The 14,599-nt window shown below is 32.4% G+C and overlaps 1 protein-coding gene across 1 annotated transcript in view; it reads right to left on the bottom strand.

The window, feature by feature from the left end:
* RTTN (rotatin) overlaps positions 1-14,599 on the bottom strand; it is an 83,984-nt gene that overhangs the window by 6,790 nt on the left and 62,595 nt on the right. Inside the window, exons 35-44 of the mRNA XM_032183039.1 lie at positions 13,970-14,081; positions 13,111-13,306; positions 11,973-12,063; positions 10,890-11,043; positions 10,619-10,756; positions 9,556-9,767; positions 5,846-5,951; positions 4,684-4,778; positions 1,545-1,622; positions 526-652 (exon numbers count right to left, since the gene is read on the bottom strand). Coding sequence (XP_032038930.1) covers positions 526-652; positions 1,545-1,622; positions 4,684-4,778; positions 5,846-5,951; positions 9,556-9,767; positions 10,619-10,756; positions 10,890-11,043; positions 11,973-12,063; positions 13,111-13,306; positions 13,970-14,081 — 1,309 coding nt within the window. The remainder of the gene's footprint in view (positions 1-525; positions 653-1,544; positions 1,623-4,683; positions 4,779-5,845; positions 5,952-9,555; positions 9,768-10,618; positions 10,757-10,889; positions 11,044-11,972; positions 12,064-13,110; positions 13,307-13,969; positions 14,082-14,599) is intronic.

The raw sequence follows: 14,599 nt of genomic DNA, 5'->3' as shown, positions 1-14,599 counted from the left end.
CTCTGAGAATTTCTTCAATTAAAAAAAATCTTTACACAAAATATACTTTCATCAAACACAAGTTAACTAAGCCCAATATATAAATAGAAGAAATATAACCTGGAATTAAATTATAATATTGAATAATTCAAAACCAGAATCTTCTCAATAAGGGCTTAAATACAAAGCGTATAAAATACTGATATACTGTTCTCAGTGATACAATTCCCAAAGTTGTATGTCTATAGTATACTACTCAGTTTGGTAGGGCTTTCAGAGTAACCCTCAAATATGGTTTGAATTAAGTCTTATTTAATCCTTTAACACACCTGTATTCTTGTTAAAACCAATAGAGTGAAAAAAAAGTCTTGAATGTATTAAAATCAAAGCTGTTGATATACTTTGATGGACCAGACCAGTGCTTTTATACTCTGCTCTTATGGTAGAAATTGACATTCTTTTCCTTTTATGCTTTTTTTTTTTTTAATGCTATCCTAATTCTTTTAAAATATGTTGATGTATTACATCACAGAGTGACTCTCATACCTGCAGGATAGTTTGCCGTGTAGACACAAAGCAAATGCAGAGCAATTTCCATTGAGGAGTCATCTATTAAAAACCATGGCCATAACAAATTCAGAACAGGAACAAGACGAACTTTGAGTGCTGCCATCTATGAGAACATAAGGAAGAATGAAAACTATTTTATTAAATACGTTGAAGTATAAACGAAGTGAGAAAAGCATACTTTTTATCTTGTTGTGTCCCATTAGTTTGGTTTAAAGGACTGTATAGAGAGAAGCAAAACCCCACAACATTAATGAAAGATCCATGATTCCAACAAGACATTTATAGCCATTGTTCAGTTGTTCGTATTTTAACTTCTTCAGTGAGTATCTTGAAATTCTTTTTAGTAATATATATGCCTACACTTTATAAACCATACAAACCTTAGTATTAAAATATTTTGGCAGCAAGTATTTTTGTTTCAGGTCAGCTTCATAATATATGGTTACTGAATATTATTTGCTAGCTATTAAATTTAACGCTCTGGAGAATTATGTCAGTAAGCCAAACTTGTTTAGAACACTCTGAAATGTTTTAATTACTGAGAGACATGCAGATAAAAGTAAAGATTTATTCACTCCAGCTGTGATTGTTGAAGAGCTACCCATTCTACAGTTTTATTCTACTCCAGTTAAACTAATTGGAACTTAAAAACCATGGAAATAGAAGAATGCAGTTCTACAGAGCAAATAATAGAATAATTCAATTATCAACAACAACGTCCTTCTGTCCTTCAAGAAAATGTCTCTGCAGATCCTTGATGAAAACAGGAAAAATGCTCAATAACCTCATCTATTTTTTTTTTTCCTTTGTGTAAAGGTAAAGTTCTTGATTCTAGAACGGACAAGTTGCATCAGTGTAGCCGAAGCACTGGTATATGGGAACCTTAGGGATAAACAAATTGCTAATGTAGGCCTATAACTTACATGGTGTTCTGTATACAAAAAGGGGACTAATACATGCCTTCAAGAGGGGCACCTCTGGAAGGAATTACTTACTTTGCATTCTTCGTTCCGAAAGAGGCAGTTTCTAAGGAGCTGCATAGCACATCTTAATTGCTTGTTAAGGCTATCCTCCTATTTAGAGAAAAATACTTGAAGATCATCAACACAAACAGAATTCATTTTGTGCAATGAAGGAAACATATTTCAGTGGAGCTGTGCAAATCTAAGATACCAATGTTCACGTCAGATATCTTCCACAGAGTTTCCTTCTGATTTCAGGTCAGATTAATCTCAGCTATCTTAAAACATTTATACTAAAGCCATTTACAGCAAGTTACTTGAACGCCTCCTCCTGTCTCTTTCTAACTCACATTAATTCTAAGGGAACTGACCTGGCCAAATGCAGAGATCTGTAATGCAGAGCTCCATTTCTCTTATCACTAATGTAGAATTGGAGGGAATGCTTTCTGTGTTTGATTTGTTCCATCCTAAAGAAGACATCTAAAAAGTCAGATGAATCACTTCATAACAGAACCAATTTTTCTTCCCTAAACAAGATAAAACAAGGATAAAAACAAGGATAAACTAACTCTATCTTGCCGATCTCTGTATTTGGTCAGACCAATACATCCTTATATTCCCTGTGTCTTAGCTCCCTATCCTTAATACAGGAAAGTTTCCAACCTGGTAAGAATAGTACAAAGATAAATACAGCCCTTTGAACAGTGAGGTACTATACAGACATTCAAGTGAACAAAATACCTATCCTTATGGTAGTGTTCTGACAGTAAAAGACTAATGATGGCTGACCTCTAACAAGGTTGATACATAAAACCAATTCTGAAAGTGGATCTAATTCCAGTAAGCTTCTTCAATCCAGAAGACTATTTCTGTTTTATCAAGTATAAAGGAAAAAAGAGGTAAAGTAGGATTCATGCTTAGCCCCCAATAATGTGAAGAAAAAATGCTTACTTATAAATCACACTACGTAAACTTGCCGACAGTCAAAACAAAAGGAATACATTACAAACATATAACTGGTATGTCTCATTTTTAACTAAACAAAATGCTATTCACAAAGTTCCTTCAAGAATTTCTTGATGGATTATTTTATTTAAATAAACAGCAATAAATCCTACAAAATGTCACAGGTTACAATTAATACTTCAGATGTAAGCTGCTAGCTGTTTAAAAATTAGATGGTACTGATGGCACTGTTTATTTATTTATTTATTTAGGATATCTTCATTTTTCACTACAATCCTCCTGTTTCCTCCACCACCACAAATGAACAACAGCACACTTACACATGATGCACCAACCTACAGTCCTAGCTCAATGGAGAAGTCTGTTGTCTTCTGCAAATTTTTTCCAGAGAATTCTTCATAGAACATAAAAAAAAATCCTTCTGGCTGTTTAAGGTCACCTTTCTCAGATGATTTTTTTCTTCATTTTCTTTCAGATTTTAAATTCCTTCCACATTTAACAAGATTCAAATGTCTGCAGCTTCCCCTTCTCAGCCCAATAAATATAAAAAAACAAGCTGACTCCAACCTCAACGGGCATACCCAAAACAAGAAAACTTTCAGCCTATTATCCCTCCTTCAAGGGATAATAAAGGTGTTTAGGAGATTTCAAGAAAAATTGTGACCTTCAAGTCTCAGGGTCAAACTCAAATTCTTTTAAGGGGTCATTGTTACAAAACACAGTTCCATACCCTCACAAATGAAGGCTAATGTCTGTTTGTGCCAATGCCAAAGAGAAAAATTCTATCCAGCAGAAAGATATTTACTACAATTGCTGCATCATCTGGAATTGGATGAGATATCAAATTTGACATCAGATGTCATTGCTTGTATTTTAATAATACTCTTAAATGAAAATGGTAGAAAATAGGCAGATTGCAACAATAATCCCATCAAACTGTTGCATGATAGTAAATAGTCTATGTCTAGATATGGTAAGGAAGAGGTGGGTCATAGTACATGTAGAATCTGGAATGATTGTAAGTTAAATAAAAGCTAAACAAAAAGACTTGGGAACAGTGAGAATGTGGGAGTACGGGTAGTGGAATAAGCACAAGTAAAAGAGCACTGAAAAGAAACTAATGACAGGGTAAATTGAGTCAATAAGAGATTGAGGCACCCAGTCCAAGGATGTAGGACAGAAAGACCTACAGACCTTCCAGAACTGCAAGCCAGATAGTATGAGAACTTAAAGAATATAAAAACATAACTTGGATGCACAAGTAGAATGCAACTACCTGTGGAGTGGCAAGGAGATTGACTGAAACAGGAAAAGACAGAAAATGGTTAGCACCAACTGAAAGACACAGAAAGAAAACCTGAGAAATAGAAAAATGTCAGAAAAATTAGTTGGATTGGGCAGGACCATGACTGTAAAGGATGAAAGTCCAGCTATGATTGAAAAATAATACAGATAATACAGGACTATTAGACATTGTTGTAAGCTAAAAAAATCATAAATTGCAAACACTGACAGGTGGAAAACAGATAAACATGTGTGAATATTTGGAACTGAACTCCTGAAGTCTCAAACAAAAGCTCTTTTGTTCCTGGCTTCAACCAGAATGGACTGGCTGCTAGTTCAGATAGAAGTGGGAAGTCCTGAATCCCACAGTTAATAAAGGGACATGAGACAGAAACACCAATTCAGAGGCTGATCATGCATTGTACTTCACACACAAATTACTTAGATTAAAGAAAATGGGGGCTTAAAGTTCTGCAAAGAAAAGCTGTCCGTCTCTGGGGAAAACAAAGTGGGGGGAGAGGGAGGAAGGCTTTGGCTGTGAAAACCCAGGACTGGTACCTGAGCAGCTGCGCAGCATGAACCAATGAACTTTCTGCCAGACCTTCCTGAACCAGCAGTGTTCAGCAGCATTGCCCTAATGGGAAATTGAGAACTAATGAACATGACTCTGGGTGTGAGAGCAAGTTGATGAAATAATCAAGTTCGCAAAAGCTCCGTAATCAGGGACTCTTAAAGAAGCCCTATTATCCAGAAGCACCACAAGCTGTCATTTACTCTGACTCACCTGTGACAGCTACCAACAGTATCCATGTCAATGAAAAAGAGGGCTGAGAAGTGCCATATTATATCAAGGTGGGTTTTGTTTGTTTGGCTAGTTGTTTTTGTTTGTTTGGCTAGTTGTTTTTGTTTGTTTTTGTGTTACCTTTTTTCTCTGTGCTTTCCCAGGCTTTAGAGAATCCAAATTCAGCTGTGCATGAATATGTTTCATCTGTTCTACACAATTGTCTATCAGGTCAACTGGAAGACAAAAATCATTAATATTTAGAAGATAATTCAAAATTAAGATAGAAGATAATTCATAATTAACTTTAATTCCTAAAAAAGGAATTCAAAATACCCTTCAAAATACCCTTTTATGAAATTTCAAAACTACTGAAAAGAAAACAAAAAAAACTAAGAAGATGGGTTACTAACATCTTCTGGCAATACAACAATGGCCATTATGGAACATAAGATATCTTGCTTGCAATGATCTTGATTGCTGTTACCCTCCTGAACTGAAATTTAAAGATTCAGTTCTACAAATTCTGTAACTTATAATATTTCTTTATATCAGAAAATTACTACTACAGTTCCTGAGATGGATTGTGTCTAGTAGAACAATCTTAAGAACCAAAAATATAATGTCCAAAGGAGGGACTTATAAGATGGAAGGTGGAAAATAATTTTTGATTAATTCTTTTTATGATCTTTTTCAAAATACTCCTAGCTCTGTATTAGTTACAAGTCGCTGAAACAAGACAGACAGTTGTCAAAGATGGAGACTGTTAGGCTAGCATATGAAAATGAATTGGGAAGAAGAGGAAAACAAATCATAATTCTTCAGCTTATCTTCAACAATGCTGCACAGAAGACTAAAACTTCAAAAGGTTAGGGCATGCATTTATCTCACTTAAGTACTTCCCCACCACAGTAGATTTGCTACATGCAAGGTGAGACAAAGAAAAGCAGATGTTCAGTTCCCTAAGACACTCCTAGTGTGAAGAGACCTCCAGTTTTGAATGAATGAATATGCTGCTAGCTGTAAAAGCTCACAGCGCTTCTCATTTTAACATATAACAATTTAACCATGAAGTTTTGGACTGGACAAAACAAAGTATCTGTAGCTGAAAAAGTTTTAATTATTTTTAAATTATTATTTTATTATTTATTATTATAATATTTATTATTATTTTAAATTTCTCCATTAAAATCTGCAAAAAAATGCCTCTGAAAACTAGGTCTTTTATTTTGACATAGGACATAATTTAAAAACTGTGAAATTTGATTTATAAAGCATTTAACGTACATTTTTAAATGCTCACCTTCTAAAGCACATTTCTGGGCGCTTTTACTGACAGCCAACAGAGACAGCAATGCACTTACAGCAACTTCCTTCAGCACATCTTTTGAAGATTTCCTTTCACAGACCTACAAATAAAGCAATTTCATCACCATAATGAAAAAGTGATCATATTAAAAGTAGCATTCATATTGTAAATGTTACCAGAGTCTATATGCTCATTCTGATGATTCATCACTATTTTCCTATCTGGAATTCTCCCTCTTTAAATTCATGTTTATAGTTTATTTACACTGAAGTGTTTTATTATTTTCTCTAAGTAAAAGAGATATGAGAGTGATGGAAAGGGAAAATATTTCTGAGCCCACTCCTTTTATTCTTTTCTTAACATGCTACTTTCCTAAAGCCTCAATACTGGGATTCCACAGACCATTTCTAATATTCAGGAATACTATTACAGACAACTTACTGACATACTTCAGTGCAATTTGACTTCCCTTCAACAGAATGAGAAGGAACATTACATATCAGTGAAATTATTTAGAGTAAAAATATCATTGACCCAGACAATTTTAAAATACTCTTCCAACAGGATAAAAATGGCAGCGTATTTCTGTACCCCTTATCTTCGTCCTTGTTATTACCTCGCATTTCTAATAATGTAAATATAAACTCTATACTTTCAAAGGAATATATTTGGAGTCATTTAACAAGAGACTTAAACGACTGAGAATTGTCTGTGCTTTATATATTATCCACTGGGGAATTTTGTCTGTCTAGCAATTTTCCCCCAAAATATGTTTCCCATGTAAAATGAAAATTGTATATAATGTAATAAGAAGAATATAGTAAAGTTGGAACTGATGCTGGATTATGGCAAAGGAAAAATATATTTTGAAGTTAGCCTAAAATGCAGCATTTAAATAAAAGCTTACTTCAGCCAAAAATCTTGTAAGTACCTAGACAAGGACTACCTAACTTTTTCACTGCTACACATACATCACATATTCAGCCTCTTATTTCCCTCTGTCCTCTAACTAGTAATTGTCTAACATATCTTTCAAATTTTAATATGCAATAAAATACCTGTGTTTGTCCTAGGGTTATCACTGATTTGTTCAGTGCTACCAGAACTAAAAACATCAAGAGATAAGGACTAGTATGTTAATGACTTAAAAAGAAGACAATTCAATATAGACAACTGACAGAAAATAAATCAAGAAAGCATGAACCTGGGACTTCTGTGATTTAGTCATTCAGAACCTTTCAGCCTGTTAAGTTGCTACTTGTTTATATATATTTTTAAATATTATAATCATTAAGTAAAAATGAAACAAAAAAAATCAAACAACAAAATGTATTTCCCCATCAGTCTCTTGGGTGTTTTCCTTTGATTAAAATACTACATGGTTAGTTAGAACTGATTAAATAACTACGCTTGGTTGTACTACATTTGTATATATATACATATATATACACATACATTTATATATTTTTTAAGCTTTCATTTTGTCTATTTTCTAAATTTCACCCTAAAATCTACCAAAAAGTCCATCCTTTTTTGAAGCATATTCTTTTCTTTGTATTTTTCCTTATTCTGCAATAAAGATTTGCAGATTATAATAAAAAGGATAATTTATGTCAATCATAGGGAACACATAATAATTAATTGATGACTGCCTACTAGATGAGGGGAAAAAATAGCTATATGTAAACTCATAACACCTTCAAATAGCAGATCCTGTGGTTTTAGCTTATTAATATTATGGCATTAAAAAGAGAATGGACACCTTCAATTCTTTTTGTAGATTATGATTAATAAGTTTAAGATGTCCTTTAAATCTTCAGCAGATCTAGCTATGTTAGTCTGCACCCACTAAGTTAGTTAAAGGGGAGATTACATACTTTACAAAATATTACAAGTTTTATATCCAGAAAAAGAGTAGGATCTAAACTTGAGATTTTGCATATACATTATGTTTTTATTACTTTTATTTCTTATCTTGAAAACGCATATATAAAGGTTAAAGTTTATATACACAGAAGTACCTAGGCCTTTCAAAGTCAGTAGGTATGTTTATTGCATACAACCAATTTAGTAAAGCATATTTAGTACCTGGTCACACTTGCAGACGTAAGTGACCATTTGCCATTGTGTATAATCCATTTTGTAGATTTTAGGTAGTTAGGATGTTTAATGGAGATAACTGATTGCTTAAAAATTCCCATCATTCTTTAAGTTAGTCAATTATTTGCTTGAGTGCTTCTCTTTGACCATATTTACCATCATCGATTATATTAATAGCTTACTTTACATACTATAGCCATATATAGCCATATATTCCAACTGTTTCTCAATGGGCACCATGTAAAAAATAAATTAATGAGTAGATGTAACTAAATGTATATTCTCTGCTTTCAGAAAACTGAAACTGCTTCTTTTCTAGTTCTATTATTTTTGAGAATCATAGCAGATATATACCCTTTCATGTAATATAAGAACAGGTTATCTTTTCAGTTCTTCTTTTAGGTTATTCTACAAGGATTCAGCAACCATAGGAAGAGAGCAGATGAGATGATACTAAGACAGCATTATTGTAGTCACACTACATATAAATATGTATCAACTGATATATATTCAACACACAATATTTAACATAGCAAAATAGGTCTAAATGTGATAATATAAAAAAAAGTTAAGTGACTCCAGAACACTAGAAATTGAGAGTTACTTTAGGTTTTATGAAACTTGTGTCTTGTAGTCAAACACTACTGAACTAAATAAAAAAAAATAAAATAAAAAGCATTGTTGAAACTGAAACACTTCCATTTACCAAGCGTTTTAGTATCTTTACTCATGGATCAATATTATTGTTACAGTGACAAACTGCACATATTTTAAAGGACAATGAGTACAGAGACAGAATGGATAATGTATGTAAGGGAAGATAGACAAATTTCATATACAACTTGTGTTATTGCTAAGTAATGGAAGATTTTAATTTTTACCTCCATTTATTTACAGACTGTTATTTTGGGCAGTACAAAAAAGTATAAATAAAAATAATGAGATTATTGTAGGAAAGAGAATATTCAGAATAATTATCTTAGAAAACATCTTGTCACCAATATATATTATGCTAGGCAACAAGTTTCTGAGAGACTTGATGAAAATACGCTACACAGATGATTTAAAACTAGTTTGGAAAAATATAGTAATATTAAGTGCATTTAAGCAATACTGCCCTTCCATTATGTGGGAATGAACTGAAGGTCTTACTGGTTCATTTTCATTTACTTTTTTTTTTTTTTTTTTTTTTTAACTAAGAGTTTGTAAAGAACAATACAATGATGCTGTGATTTACAATGGGGATAATTACAGCTTGAACCTTAAAATTTCATTTAGCGTTTGGAAGAACAGGAAGATAGAACGCCATATCAGTATTTGAACAGATATATTCTATATAAGAAATATCTTCCCTACATAAGACTTCATGCCACACTGCTGTTGCACAAAAGTAATGGCCAAAGAACTTCCTAGGAGTGTCTTCTTTGCAATTTCTCTAACTTATTACATGAATTTCAAAAATGAACGTAATAGATGTCTCAGATGAAAGATGTCTCCGTTCATAACTGGAATCAACTGATTTTTCATTAGACAACAACATTCCTTTAACAAAATACAAAAAAGCAAAAATATATCCCACAATCACATTATTAAACTATAAATACCTGAATAATTAATTCAGTAAGTTGAATTACTGATGTTTGACTTCCTTCAACGTGATCTAAAAGAAAGCTAACAGTTGAGTTCTGACATATACTCTGTTTATCTTGGAGCTGTCGTCTTCCTTCCTCACTCAAAAGGACAGAGAGGAACTGTAAACTAGCCATAAATAAAGTAGGATATGTGGTTGACAGATGAACACAATCACAAATGGTATCTGAAAGGTTAAATAAAAAGATTTTTATATTTCATTCTAAGTAACACTTAAATGCTTCAGAACTCAGAAACTTATCAAAGAAAGTACTAGCCAAAAAACTGCTACATTAGTGTACTACATAAGGAATTCTACGTACTTTGACACTAAGATTGCCATTTGCTAAGTCATTTGTTTTACAATTTTCTGAACTCTCCTCATTTTATTCAAAAGCTTATGTTATAGTACTGACAGTACTCATCAGCTGCTTTATGTGCAATTGGATTTGAATTTACCCCCACCATTTAACATATACCTGTCAGAAATCACAAGCTTGAACGATGCTCATACTTTGGTTTCTCTAAAAATATTAGAGAACCTTGGTGACCTTGGAACCCTCACTAGGCAAGCAATTAACAGAGGAATAATTTTAAAAAAGAAAAATACCCACCCACAAACTACCTGTATAATAATCTTGAATTACTGTATCCCTTATATTATTGCAAAACACAAAAGGCAAGCAAAAAGTAAGATAAAACAAAAATATACACACAGGGTAAAAAAGTGCTAATGGATCATTTCAGGCTCTATTTGCTGTATTTGGTTAAGATTTACAGCTAGAATCACTACCTCACATATGAAAACATGATTTGTGAATTTATATTGCAGTTCAAAAATTAACCTGATGGTATACGGAAGAAATAAAAAAAAAAAGTTCGTTTGAAACAAGTCACTCAAATTTTCTGGGTACATTTATGTTTATAATTTTGGATATACCATTGACAATCATTTAGTAGCATCTAAAGAGGTATACCTCTTCTATTTATTTAATTTATTAGTTATCAGGTTAAAACTCGTACAGAAATGGTTATTACCGATTACGGCTGTATAGTGATTTGCAAGAGCTGCTGTCACAAATGGAAAAGATATTTGGCTATTCTTCCACAATAATGTAGTTAGAAGGTTGAAGAGGTCTACCCAGGTTTCACGAAGTACAGATGTTAACTCAGTATCTGTAAAGATAATATAGAAAAATCAAATTATTTACACATGCATACAAGTCTGGATAGCTAAAGTCAGAACTTTAAATGATACTTGAATAAAGACCTGCTGCTGTTTGGCTATACTGGAAACAAAGTTATTTACCTAGCCCATCTTTACAGCGAATGGAGAGAATAGTGAAGGTATTTCCCAAGAGAGGTTTCAACAGTTCATCCTGGATTACAAGCTGAGAGTCCACTAGTAAACATGATTTCAGAAGCCTGGACACAGATGATAGGTATTGGAGTAGCAATAGTACCTGTTAAATATTTTTTAAAATATATGAAATAAAAGCCATACATTTGCACCTTCCATATTTTTTAACGCATTAACTCAACTGATTTATAACATTTTGAATGAATATATACCACTTGAAAGAAAAAAAAGGATGCAAACTAAAAATTGTTCTCCTAATATGTACTGTAGTAGATGAAACAAGATTCTTATTCTTGAAACATGTGCGTAATCAACTTTCTAGGGACAAAGAATAAACTTCGCTGTGAGAAAGTCATGACTTTCATTATGCGTACAGCATGGTATTCTCTTGAAGCTCATAAACAAAAACATTAGACTGGTCAATAATATTGACAAATATATGTATATTTCCTGAAAACAAACACAGTTTGAAACTTAAAGTAGTATTTTTTGCAGGAACACTTTTCACTATATCTGCAGGAACACTTTTTCTTAATGACATGGGTGTCTGCCTTTGAATTAAATATTTTGCGAAGTTAAATTTGAGACAAAAGTGATTCTGTTAGCAACAACCCTTATACATTTTGCATACATCAGAATTAGTTGAGAACTATGCAAGTGTCTGCAGCACTGGAGACAAAGCAAAGCTGCCAGATTTGTCATGGAAAATAACTGTCAGTAACTGCATCTGTCTCACGCTTCAATTCTGTATGAAGAAATTCTATTACACGTTTATTATAAGTGCTCAATTCAATGTGTTTTAAAAATACAAAATTGGTTTTCAGTTGTTTGATGGTTCTAGGTATTGTTGTAATCCAGAAATTATTTTTTCTATGTTGAACATAATACTGTTTATTTTCTCGTAAACCTTTCAAAAACACAGATGCATATGAATATAGCCAATGGCAATATGTCTGGCATAAGTTAAGAAATACAGATAACAAACATAACTAATTTCATAATTAAAAGAATAGTAACAAGTACATTTCTAACCTGAGCTTTTACATGTTCTGTATGACATGGATGACCCAGTGGAGCTTTCAATTCCAAGATATATCTCTCAACCAGATTAGCACTTACAAGACTAAAATAAAATCAAGTAAATTGGTTAGAAATATATTTAAATAATTAAACATCCTACTAACTTAACACTCTACATCTGAGAACATTTTAAACAGAGCAAAAGTAAATTATGATGTATTTCCTTACAATAGTATTTCTCTTTTTATTTTTTTCGAATATATCTAGTGCAATAGCAACCACTGTGGCATTAAACTGGTCCAGAACAGCTAGAATAAATTCCTATGGCTATTATTTCACTGGTTAAAATTCTTCACATTGGATTACTTATTTTCTTTCTTGTGCAACAATAAACAGTTCTGTAGTAGTATAAACTGTATTCAAACAAGATTTTTCCTTAATTGCTATATGAAGATTAACTACAAAAGCTCTTTAAAGAATTAAAAAAAAAATATGCTTCACTTCAGGATTTCCAAGCACTGTCTGCAGGTGAAAGAATTTATTATGATGCAAGTAAAAACATGGAATACAATCTGAAGACTATTTTTGCAGATGTTCCTTATTTAAAAAAGTAGAAACAAAAATAAAAATAGAACAAGCGAACAACAACAAAAAAACACTACAGTCTCTGATCTTTCCCAAAGCTGTCAAGCATTGCTTACTCTCATTTAGTGCAACAGGCCTTGGCTCACTCTTAAAATACAGTTTAATTTAGTTAAAACTAGAAAATCATAAAATTAATCAAAATGATCTGCAATTCTGTCAGATTAATGTTCAATACCCACTGACTACATCAAATACCACTGCATTAAAAAGAAAAAAGGGTGACTAAATGGTCATCTAGACCAAACATCACATGACCAGCACACAGTAGTCCTGTAGAAACTGCACACCACAAATGGTATCACCAATGTGACTACCTCTCCTATGAAAAAAAAAAAATCTAATTCTTTTATTGGTTGTATGTCAAAAAAATTAAAAAACACTCCAGAAGCAAGAATTGATCAATAACTTTAACAATTTTGCCATACCCATAGATCTCATTTCAAACTTTTTACTGCTATTACATTACTACACTTTGTCTGTAGTTCAGCAGTTATTGATCTCATACCTGCTGAGAGCTGTTAGCAAATGTACTTGTTGAAGAGCAATTCCAGTATCTTTTGGTGTAACAATCATCAGATTGTGCAGAAGGCTGCAAACAGCTGACAGAAGTGCAGGTGTGACTACAGCACATTGTTTAGACATAGCAGATGTGGAAGAATCATGTTGACTTGGAGATGCTGCTGTGGTAGTATCACTTTGACCTAAAAAGTGTTTAAACAACAACAACAAAAAAAAATACAAAAAGATGTAGAGTAGTTACAGAAAATAACTTGATTTCTATTTTTCAGAAAATATCCAGGTTTGTTTTATACTTAAAACAGTATATTCTGGAGCAGAAAAACCATCAAATACAGGAAAGTGTTATTTAAAATAGCTCTGAAACAAAACGTTCTTTCTACAGAACAGCAATAATTGTAAAAGATAAATGCTAAATTTGGAATTATACAAATTTTGTTTTCAATTCTTTCCTTAACAATGTTTTTAAAATTCTATCTGTATATATATCTCATTATATATATAAGCTTATTTACGTTATATACATTTTATCACTTTACAACTATATTTCAACACACCCAAAGCTTTTTCTGTGTGTACACACATGCATGTTATGTATATGGCAGCTTTATCAAAATCAAATGTTTTAAAAGGGTGACTGTGAGACAGTCTACTTCACTTCTGTCAAATCTAAGTCACCCTATTTTCTTTTAAAGATGGTATTTCATGCTTGTCTTCTAATATAACCATTAGAAACATCAATGGTGTGTGTTCCAGTAATACACAAGCATTATACTTATATACAAATACTAGAATATCGGTAGGCTAAGCAGCAATCATTATGTATTAAAACTCGAAGTTTGACTTACCTTGTGCTGTAAGCCGACTAACTGCAGTTTCTGGAATGAAATTGTTTGAATTTGTTGGGACCGTTGACCGAAGCTCAGTAACGCTTTCCAGTGATTGTGATGCAGATAGAATCTAGAAAGCCATAAAAAGAAAAGTAGTTGATTCCAGCTTTGATAGAGCAGACTTCCATTTACATTTTGCTTATACAAACAAACAAAAGTTGTAAAAATTGATCACAGTCAAAATTTGATTACAGTTTTTCGTATATATGTATATATATATAAATGTATTAATATACAACAATATATATATATATATTTATATGCATCCAATGATTGAAACTATTGATATGATAAGCAATAAGATAAGCAATACAAACAGCCTGAAACATTACAGCTAAAAGCTGATCAATGTCCATGGTAGTGGAAATTTCTTCATCTTTTTCTTTTTTCCCCATCCATATAATTGATTCAATCTATTTTCAAATTAAAAAAATAAATTGAGAGGAGGAGGAGGAGAGGTGCTACTGAAGCATTTAAACTCAAATTTCTCATAGACTATTTGCTCTACAGAAAGCATCAGCACTTATCCATTTGTACCAAGACACACACAGATAAAATGGGTAAGTGGAAGTTCCAGAGCCTTTCTGA

This window comes from Aythya fuligula, chromosome 2 (assembly GCF_009819795.1).
Source record: "Aythya fuligula isolate bAytFul2 chromosome 2, bAytFul2.pri, whole genome shotgun sequence".
Classification (NCBI taxonomy): Eukaryota; Metazoa; Chordata; class Aves; order Anseriformes; family Anatidae; genus Aythya; species Aythya fuligula.
This window is presented reverse-complemented; position numbering and strand designations above follow the sequence as displayed.